This window comes from Panthera tigris, chromosome X, assembly GCF_018350195.1.
Source record: "Panthera tigris isolate Pti1 chromosome X, P.tigris_Pti1_mat1.1, whole genome shotgun sequence".
Classification (NCBI taxonomy): domain Eukaryota; kingdom Metazoa; phylum Chordata; class Mammalia; order Carnivora; family Felidae; genus Panthera; species Panthera tigris.
Genome location: NC_056677.1, coordinates 41,925,576 through 41,936,149, shown reverse-complemented (window position 1 = coordinate 41,936,149; position 10,574 = coordinate 41,925,576). Strand labels below are relative to the sequence as shown.

The following is a 10,574-nucleotide window of genomic DNA, read 5'->3' as shown; positions in this document are numbered from 1 at the left end:
GCCCGCTGTGGATCCTCTGTCCCCCTCTCTCTCTGTCCCCCACCCCTGCTTGTGCTCTCTCTCAAAATAAATAAATATACTTAAAACAGGTGCGAGGTGATATCTCATTGTAGTTTTTTAAAAAATGTGAAGAAATAAAGAAGTTGCTAGAGACAAATGAGGTTTTCCCAAGTGATCTTGCCCACCCACTGGCTTTGGTTGAAGCCAAGCATCTTTTCGGTGTTGCACAGCGTGCGGAAAAAGTTAACACAGCAGGCCTGAACTTCTCTCCTTGTAAAGGCCTGCTTCAAGGACGGCGCTCGGCTGGCACCTGGAAACTTTTGAAATTTCACGAGGGTTCTCACCACTCTCTAAATGATGTGTGGCTCACTGTGCCTCAACTGTTCAGATAAGCGCTCTGGTTTATGCCAAACACCTGCTTTTCTTTTGGGAGTCTGGAAGCTGGGTATGTGCCAGGCAGCCCAACTTGGCTGACCATGCGTACCAGCCCCCAGTAAAAACCCTGGGCACTCAACCTCTAATAATGAACTTCTCTGGGTTATCACAAGCCATGATGGGGGAATTAAGCGTGTCCTGTGTGACTCCACTGGGAGAGGACCCTTGGAAGCTTGTGCCTGGTCTCTCCTGAACTTTGCCCCGGGCACCCATTTCTCTTTGCTGATTGTGCTCTGTATCTTTCTCCCTATTAGATTCCCTGGAAGAAACCATAGCTGTGTATACAACCGTATGCTGAGACTGAGAGTCCTCCCAGCAAACCCTGGGGTCTGAGTGGTCTTGGGGACACCCAACACAGATACATGAACTTCATCATGAACAGTCCAACTCTCCGATGTCCTTACCTCATCACCATTTATCTTAAAGTCAGATGGAAGCACCAGGTAGAAATGCTTCTGGCTGCAAGTAACCACACTGTCAAATAACAGTGTCTTGAGTACACAGGTTATTTTCCTCCTTCAAGGTTGCTAGTGTTAGTTCAGTAGCTCACTTATGTCGAGCCAGGTTAGAGTGCCTGTGGCTCTGTGGACTGACCCTGAGGTCTCAAGGTGGTGGCCACAGTTCCAACTGATGCATCTGGATGTGGTGGCCTCTGCAGCTGGAAGGGCTCAGCTGGAGCAAGAGCCCCCCCACCTTGGCATTTCCGGCAACTTTGACATTTCCGGGTGACTCAGGTCATTGACCAGGGCTTTCGGTTCTCTAGCCCCCACCTTGTTTATACCCCAGGCTTTCTCTCCTCAGTCAGGTCAGGGCCCCCCTCAAATTTGAACACCACTTTACAGACTTTCAGCTGTTTCAGGCCTTGAATTTGGGACCTGGGTGGGCGTGGAAAGAGCTTGGGGTGGTCTGGAGTTGCTCTGGGGATACAGAGAATCTCCGTCCCCTCCCTCCCCCAGCAGGAGACACTAGCTCCGCCTGTTTGTGGGGAACAAGGGTCAGGGGGAGCCGGGAGCCTCAGCCTTCCCGGGGAGGCAGCAGAGCCCTGCAGACTCACATGAAACCCCTGTGGTAGAAGCCAACGTTTACTCACCTCAATTCTCCACTGCCACTATCCTGGCACGAGTCCTCATCACTGCTCACCTCGGCTACTGCAGGGCCTCCGGACTGATCCGCTTGCTTCCACCCTTGCCCCCACCTCCAAGTCTGTTCTCTTCACAGCACCCAGAGGGGTCCTCACACAACCAAATTGGAGCGTGTCCCTCCCCTGCTCAAACCAGTGACTCACCTCTTACTCAGAAAAAGCCTAAGTCAGGGTGCCTGCGTGGCTCAGTAGGTTAAGTGTCCGACTTCTGGCTCAGTTCATGATCTCACGATTTGTGAGTTCGAACCCCACATTGGGCTCTCTGCTGTCAGCACAGAGCCTGGAGTCTGCTTCGGATCCTCTGCGCCCCGCTCTGTCTGCCCCTCCCCCCTCTCTCTCAAAAACAGACATTAAAAAAAGAAAAAGCCCGAGTCTTCACTGTGGCCATAAAGCCTCATCTACACATTCTGGTCCAGCCATACCAGCCTCTTCAGTGGTCCTTCTGGCACACTCCAGCCTCTGCCTTTGCATTGCCTTTTCCTCTCTGCCTAGAATGTTCTCTCCCACACACCATGGCTCCCTCTCACTTCATTCAGGTCTTTAAATTTCACCACCTTCCCTGATCACAGCACCAAAAAGAGCACATCTCACTCTTGTGCCTCGGCCTCCTGTCCTGACTTTCTTTTCCCTCACAGCACTGATCCTGAGCTGACCTGGGATATATTTTTGTCTATTATCTACCTGCGCTAGAACGTAAGCCCCACGAAGGCAGGGATTTCTGTCTGTTGAGGTTACAGCTACACCCCCAGTGCCTACAACAGTTCCCAGTGCACAGTAGGTGCTCGATGTTTGTCTACTGCAGGGCTGTGCAAAACGTTTATGGTGGTGCCTAGGACACAGCAGGCATTCAATAAATGGTTGCTAAGTGAATGAAGAAATCAGTGCATGAATGCGGAAGTGAACCCCATTCCAACTTGGGTCCTACAGATTCCCTTTTGCCCGATCCCAACCCCAGCAGACCTGGGAGCCAGCCATCGACACAACCACAGAAACTTTATTTACAAACACAAGGCAGGAAGTGGACGGGGAGGTGGACACAGCAGGGCCGGAAGGCACCTACTTCTGCTCCCGCCTCCAGACGATGACCATGCCGCTGGCGTCGCTGGAAGCCAGCAGGCTCTCATCACAGTTGAAGCTGACGTCCAGCACAGGTGCGCTGTGGCCCTGCAGCTTGTTGACAGCGGCCTTGGCTGCTCGCTCCACATCAAAGAAGTGCACACACATGTCCTCACTGCCCGTCACTGCCCAGACAAGAGGGAGAGGACCTCGGGAGATGTTGCAGGAGGAAGCGGGGTGCCCAGGGTGTGAAGCCCCAGTGTGGTGTGGGGAGGTGTGGGAGGGACCGTCCCTAGACAGGGGTCACCTGGCTGTTTTAGTCCTGCGTCCAGAGTGTGAGGTCTCTGAGCTGTTTGGGGGTGGGGGGTGCTGTGTCTCATGCCATGAGGATTCTAAGCTGTTTAGGGGTCTTCATTCAAAGTGGGAAGCTGCTGGGATGGGAGAGTTCTCAAGGCCCAGAAAGTCTGGGCACCTGGGGGTTGTGATATCTGAGCCAGATCAGCAGGAGCTCTGGTCCCTGCCCCTCCCTGGCCCCCCATATGCCCCGACCCTGGGGAACTCACCCACACAGGCCCCCTGGCGGAAGGACATGAGGGGACAGAAGATGCTGCGAACAGGGTGTGAGCCCTGCTCGATGGGGAAGCTTCTCTTCAGCTGCAGGGTCCCCTCGTTGTCCACCACCCTGAGGGGAGGGTTAGAGCAGATCAGGGCGTGGAACCTCAGCTCTGGATGGCGATGCATGGCGGGGAGGGGGGCCTGTCTGTGCCCCTGCGCCTGAGTTCTTCTCAAGGTTCACACAACCCAGTTTTGAGATGACCGTGTATACCTACCTACGAAGCATGGGCTGCTGTGTGAGCTCGTGACAGTTTGGAAACTACCTGTTGGTGTAGACGGGGAGACTCTGCAGTGTGTTGTTCACTGGTTTCTCTTTCTAGGGGTTTCTAAGAGATCCTGGTGTTAAGACAGGCACAGAGAGGAAGGGGCTGACCAGACTAGATATCCCTGCACTGCAGAATATGACAAGGCCATTCAAAAGAGTGAACCAACAGCACTGTAGGTGACTTGGGGGCATTTCCACAGCATCATCTGGGGAGAAAAGTGAGCCGTGGAAAAGGATGTAGGAGCCCGCTCCTGTAAAACAATGACCCTCCCCCGGAAACGTGTGGATGGGTGTGCACACCTAGAATTACAGGGGAGAGAACAAAATATAGGAAGGTACTTCCAGAGTTGTTATCAGGCTCTACCACAGCAAGTGGCAGGAAGGAGGAGGACAGAAGGGAGAGGATGGGGGAAATAGCCAAAAACTTGGGAGTATACCTAAATTAAGAACTATAGGGGCTCCTGGGTGTCTCCGTCGGTTAAGCATCCAACTCGTGGTTTTGGTTCAGGTCATGATCTCACAGTTCGTGAGCCTGAGCCTCAAGTCATGGTCTGTGCTGACAGTGCGGAGGCTGCTTGGGATTCTCTCTCTCCCCTCTCTCTCTGCCCCTACCCCACTTGCTCTCTCTCTCTCAAAAATAAATAAATAAACAACAAAAAATATAGATATGCGTGTGTGTGTGTGAATTTTTTTAAAAGAGTAGAAAAATAAAACAATAAACTAAAAGCATCCTGTTGGGCAGTGGTTTTCGGACATCACTGGACAGCACTTGGGGAACTTTTCAATGTACCAATGCCCGGTCCTGCCCCAGAGCTTCTGGAATCGATGGCCTGGAGTGGGGCCTGGCCAGGATTTTGTGAAGCCCTTCAGGTCATTCCAGCATGGGCTGCAAACTGCATTTGGGTAACATGTCATACATCAGCAGGGATGGTAAACTCCTCCACTCAAAAAAATAAAAAAAATAAAAAAAGATGGGGCACCTGGGTGGCTCAGTCGGTTAAGCGTCCGACTTCGGCTCAGATCATGATCTTACAGTTTGTGGGTTTAACACAATCAAAAAAGAAGAAAAAAGGAAGGAAGGAAGGAAGGAAGGAATGAGAACAGACCTCTGCTTTCAGGGGGGCCCAGTCTATGCTATGCCTCACGTTGGTCATCTGTGAAATGAACGCGATGACAGCACCTTCCTCACAGGGCTGTTGTGGATTAAATGAAGTGGTACATATGAGGTGCTCCAACAGGGCCTGGTGCCAGCAACTGCCACGTAAGCACCAGCGACTTCTGCCATTGCTACTACCATCGCTATCATCATTATTGTAAGGAGACCAGGCTTCTCCACTCACTGAACTTAACCTGATGGAGGAGACAGGCTTTTGGGCCCTATGAGGAGACGGTGCTCCCGTCCCGGGCTGATGGAGGCGGTGGGCCCTGCATCTCCAGGCAGCCCAGACAGGGAAGACCCACCTATAGAGCAACAGCTTGTTGAGGCAAGCGTTGATGAGTAGCGAGGGGTCCCGGGCCTCGCGGCTGACCCAGGAGCGGGCAGAGATGCTGGTCACAGGGCTACCCTCATGCACCACCAGACGCTTGGCTTTGGTCAGTTTCCCTGTAATAGCGGAGGAAGGGGAGGCAAAGGTGAGGGTGAGGGCCCGTGCACTGGGCCGAGGGGGAGTGCGAATATCTGGATGCAGGCCTGGGACCTGCCTACCTGTGGCCATGTCAAAAAGGAAGGAGAAAACACTGCCGCGGTCATCTCCTGCCCAGAGTAGCCGGCCAGGGGCATCAAAGGACAGAGCGAGAACCCGGCCCGTCAGCTTGCTGGAGCCACCCTTCACTTTCTTGCCCGTGGAGATGTTCATAACGTGCACGTTGTGCTTGGCATTCCCCACCTGTGGGTGAGATCTGCGTGCTGTCATCCTGCTCTCAGCCAGTCCCTCCTCGAGTCTGACCATAATGGAGCCACTGTGGATGGGACCGGCTGGTTCCTACTGGACTCTAACCCCAGTGGGGCTGTGGGAGGTAGACTAAAAGGCGACCCAGGCCTGTGATCCTTCAGAGCCAGCCCCTCTTGCAACCTAACCAGGATAGACAGCTGCTCCCAGACTAAGGGGGTCTCAGACCCATAATGCTGCCCCTGAGGCAGCACCCCCTGTGACAGGCAAACCACAGGGCCATCCTAGGCTGGTAATAATAGCCGGTCTGCTTCCTGCCTGGTCCTTGCTGGACACTTGCCCACACTGGGGCTGGTGCTGCAGCAGAAAGGATCCCACTGCATAAGCTCATGCAGCCGGTCCCCTCTAGGCCCCTCAGGGCCAGGCCAGATTTTCACTTCCTTCCCCCACCCTCTGACTCTCCATCCTGGGGTCGGACCGCAGGATGACCCTGCCACTGAGAGTGGCAGGACCGCTGCCACTGAGACTAGCCTTCTGACTAGTCACCCTGATCCCCAGCCAACAGCCCCTGCACTTGGAAAATGGCAGCACTGCTGTTGACAGGACCGAAAGGGCTACCAGAACTGGCACTCGGCCTCCTGACCAGTCCCCACTGGAGTCTATCATAGCAAGGTCACCCCAAGCCAAGAACCGCGTCCCCATTCTGACTCATTTCCCTCTGAGTCTGACCACAGGGGGACTTTGGTGATGGACTGGAGGGGACCGCCCTGACCCTCAGACAGATTCCCTGGGACAGCTCTCCCGGCCCAGCATCCCCGCCCTCAGTGAGTGGACACCCTGGGGCCTGACCACAGTGAGGTTGTTGTTGACCGGCTGGAAGGTGCAGCAGAGCAATTCGGCGCCATCAGGGTCAGGAATCTCCCGGATGCAGCGGCCGTCTTCAGAGGCCCAGATGCGCATGGTAGCATCGAGTGAGGTGGACACAAGGATGTCGTTGGAGAGGGACCAGGCAAAGTCGGAGACGCCGCGGGTGTGGCCCCGCAGTACACGGAGCACGGTGGGCGGGGCAGGCACCAGCTGGCACAGTGAGATGCTGCCGTCGAGGGAACAGCAGGCCAGGCGGTGCCGGTCGTCATTGGCGAAGCGCACTCTTGGCACTGCAATGCCAAGGAGCCGTTCGTGGGACTCAGCACGCTCACCAGGTGCTTTCATTTACATAAGGCTCTGACGTGTGGGCCAGGGGCCCGGACCCACCACGCCAAGCACAATGGCCTCAGCAAAGGGCTTTCCTTGGCTGGGGAAGGGAGTTGGAACCCCAGAAGGCCCTTTTCCAAAAGCTCCCTACACCTCAGCAAGCACTTTACAATTACCAAGGTCTCGGCAGTTTGCAAAACCCGTGCGGCCTTTTGCAAGGAGATTTCTCTGTAAACGTTCTGAACTCTTCCAAGCAACTCACAACCCCAGAAGCCTTCTGCAAAGTCCTCTTTTAAGCTGCTGAGCCCTTTTATGGTAGATAAAATACCTGAGATTTTGCACAGAGCTTTACTTTGCAGAGAGCTTTTAGGTTTGCAAAAAGTGTTTTTTTTTTTAAGATTTTTAAAATAATTTCGGGTGGGGGAGAGGGGGAAATGGGTGATGGGCATTGGGAGGGCACTTGGGATGAGCAGTGGGTGTTGTATTTAAGCGATGAATCATAGGCATCTACCCCCAAAACCAAGAACACACTGTATACACTAGGCTCACTCAGCTGGCCCCTGTATGGACCTATATGGTAACACTGTATGTCAGCCAACTTGACAATAAATTATATCCAAAAAAAAAAAAACAGTAATCTCTGTACCCAATGTAGGACCCGAACCCACAACCCCGAGATCAAGAGTCGTATGCTCCATCAATTGAGCCAGCCAGGCACCCCCACAAAAAGCTTTATGGATCGCAATTCCTCCTTCGGAGGTGGGCCAGAGACTTTGCATTCCAGAAACAGATGCACTGAATAGTTGTCACAGTTTAGGCAAATGCATGGTGATGCGACCCGCTACCGGGGCTGGCTTACCTGCCTCATCCACGTGCTGGTCGAAGACATGGTACATGCCCGCAAACGCATAGTTCTCACTCAGTGATGTGTCCCCAGCCATGGCTCGACTTGCTTCTGCTGCTGATGTGGGTACCACGCTGCCAGGGGGCCTGGGCCCCAATGGGAGTGGGAGATAATGTGAGGTGCCTGTTAGCATTGTCTGCTGTTGCCCCATGGCCCTTCCCCCCCCCCCCACAAAGCCCCAGCTCACAGCTGCCCCTGGGGCATACCTGTCCTCATAGACAGCACGGTTCATCTGTGCCTGCAGCTGGTAGGAGCCTCGGCTGACGGAACGGCGGTGCCCACGAGCCCCCAGGGCCCGAGGATCATCCTCAAAGTCCTGCAAACAGAGGGTCATGGTGGGCACATCTTAAAAGAAGCCCCCAGGAACTTATGGGGTCTGGGGTCTTGAAAATATGCCTAGAACCAGATCCCTTCTCACCCTAGCCACTGCCACCACCATCGCTTGGACTACTGTGGTGGCTTCTGTGCTGTTCTCCTGCTTGCCCCCTTCCCCCACTCAGTGGATACTCAATAAATGTTCTGTGAAGAAAGAATGAACACTTTCCCCAAAAAAACACTCAGCTCAGTCTCTTGCTTCATTCAAATCTCAGCTCAACTGTCACTTCCTTGGAGACTTTCCTGATCATCCCCATCAAAAATAGCTTCCCTCTGTCCTTCACACCAGTCTCATTTTATCCCCCAAGTCTGCTTTACTTTTCCATCTTAGCACTCCTCACTATAAGCCACGTTAATTATTGAACTTGTTTATCTGATTTGGTATGCCTATTGCACTATTTATCCTGTTTATTGCCCATTTATCAACCTGCTTATCTTGTTTATTGTCTGTTTACTGACTTTAGATTATCTCTTTTTGCTCTATGGTCATCCAAGAGCCTAGAACAGTGCCTTGCACTTAGCAGGTGCTTGACAAGTCGGCTGAGTGAATGTATATGGAGGTAGGTGGTATTTATGGCAGCAGCGTGGGGTGGAGCTCACCTCCATGCGGTCAAGGGTAGTTCGGCTGCTGCGGACGATGCTGTTGCTATAGGCACGAGCACTGCCTGGCTCGGAGAGGGGCCCGTATCGCTGGCCCAGCAGCTGCCCACGCAGCCTCAGGTACTGCCGACGCAGTGCCGGGGGGTGCCCAGCCTTGGCATTCTCCCGCAGTAGCTGGCTGCGCCGACGGATATACTGTGTCCGAAACTGTGGAAACGTTGGTGTGCGGTACGCGTTGTACCTATGATGGCAGGAGGCAGGATGGGCAGCAGGCACAGGACAGAGGGAATCAATCAGCTCAAGGGACAGGGAAAGAGAATGAGGTGTGTGGCAGTGAGAGGTCAGGATGGCAAGTGATCAGCAGCGGTGATGGGGGTCCCTCTGGTGCTGTGAGGAGGGTGGGTCTACAGTAATAAAGGGCATGATGATGAGGTCAGTGTGGGGGCAATGGAGGCCGTCTGAAGCTTTGTTGGATTTGGGATGTGGTGACCGAGTCAGTGTAGACAACAACACGTGTCAGGGTGACATGGTGATGGGGGTTAGTGTGGGGCAACGGTGGAGGTCAGTATGGGATGGTGATGGGGTCAGACTGGGGAAGTGATGATGGTAAGAGAAGTCTGCGGGGGGGGGGGGCAATGGTGGGGAACAGGATGTCACTAGCCTGAGCTCCAACACCCCCTCCCAAAGGCTCTGGAAGCACAGCCTCTTGACGCATGCCCACATCTGACCGCACTTTCCAAGCATGCTCTTTACGACCCTCCGGCCAGCTCTTCTCTCTGCGGGCAAGCCCCCACACCCTGCTACTGCGCATGCTCACCTCCGGCATGCCCACGCAGCCGCATAAGGCAAGTTCTCCGCCCAGCCTCACTTATCGCCATTGCGCATGCACCCCAGTAACTTCCGTTCCCATGGGCTTCGACCCCACGCCTCACCTCGCGTCTACTGCTAAGACCTGCTGCCACACCGCGGCCATTCCCCGGCCTCCTCTTCCGGCCTGTCCGCCCGCGGGAGCCTGCAGGATAAGGGCCTGGAATGTCAGCGTTTCAAGTGAAAGGACTTAGTTCCTCCCCTTCTGCCAGACGACCGTTGCCATAGACACTTAGTCCCTCTACGCCGGGACGTCGCGAAGTAGCACCCGGCAGTTAGCATGGTCATCACCCCAGCCCTGCCCTCCCCGGGCAGCTCCCGGAAGATTCACACCAGCGATTCAGATCTGATCCCGCCCCTCCCCGGTCGCCATAGCGACGCCCCACCCCCGGTCTAGCAATCATTGGCATTCTCCATCCATCTTCATGCCCCCCGCCCCCCGCCTTCCCTTTTTGGGTTCAAGAGCAGGGCCCGGGATCAGAGACCACCTCCGGGGCTGCCTCCGGCTCTTGAGGCCCCCGGGGCGGCCCTGAGACCAGTGTCACCCTTTTCTTGTGTCTCTCTTCTCCCTCTCTCAGGCTTCAGGCAAGATGGCCGCCCACTGCCAGGAAGAGCTGTCAAGCGCAGAGCGAATGGATAGCAATCCTTCGCAGGGCGTGGGAGAACCACGCAGGCGCACTAAGGGACAGCTGCTTCCGGCACAGGATGGAGGCTCCACCCCTCAAGTTCTGTCCTCCGCGGGTCCGTAATGACGTTTTTGGTATACCCAAGAATAATGTTCAGGGGCCAGAGAGTGCGAATCATTCAGTAAAAATTAGAAATACGACTTTCCTTTGAAAGCGTGGTATAAGCTGCTTTTTTAGCATCACAATCTTGGCCAAATAAGATTTGAAGCACAGAATCAAAAATAAGCACACATGCAGAGGCTCCTAGAATGTTCTTCAGTTCTTAAAGTGACTGATAGGCCTCCAGACAACCCTGGGATGAGTAGTCTGTTCTGTAGTGGGGGTTGGGGAGTGGGCTTGGATAGTCCCAGGAAACTTGGTCTGGGTCTGAGCCTCCAAAGACAGAAGACATTACTTAATGTACTTAAGGCACAACAAAATTTGGATCCCAGGAGACTATCTGAACCATCCTTATTTCAACTCATAACAGGAAGCTGCAACTCTTACTCACCTTTTTTAAAAAAGGGAACCTCTATAGGGGCGCCTAGGTGGCTCAGTCGGTTAAGCC

General features: G+C 54.1%; 1 protein-coding gene across 3 annotated transcripts; it reads right to left on the bottom strand.

Moving 5' to 3' along the window:
* Positions 1-2,550: 2,550 nt before the first annotated feature.
* WDR13 (WD repeat domain 13) lies at positions 2,551-9,984 on the bottom strand. Of its 3 annotated transcripts, none has more exons than XM_042974782.1 (10): positions 9,830-9,984; positions 9,407-9,486; positions 8,475-8,715; positions 7,706-7,815; positions 7,455-7,585; positions 6,251-6,558; positions 5,218-5,398; positions 4,974-5,115; positions 3,196-3,314; positions 2,551-2,817 (listed from the first exon to the last, which is right to left on the bottom strand). In XM_042974782.1, exons 2-10 carry the CDS (start codon positions 9,445-9,447, stop codon positions 2,633-2,635), a joined length of 1,458 nt encoding a protein of 485 aa, XP_042830716.1. In that variant the 5' UTR covers positions 9,448-9,486; positions 9,830-9,984; the 3' UTR covers positions 2,551-2,632. The 3 variants fall into 3 exon arrangements, with proteins under 3 accessions (XP_042830716.1, XP_042830717.1, XP_042830718.1); XM_042974783.1 differs by having other exon boundaries at positions 9,842-9,984; XM_042974784.1 differs by having other exon boundaries at positions 9,887-9,980.
* Between the last annotated feature and the right edge of the window lie 590 nt (positions 9,985-10,574).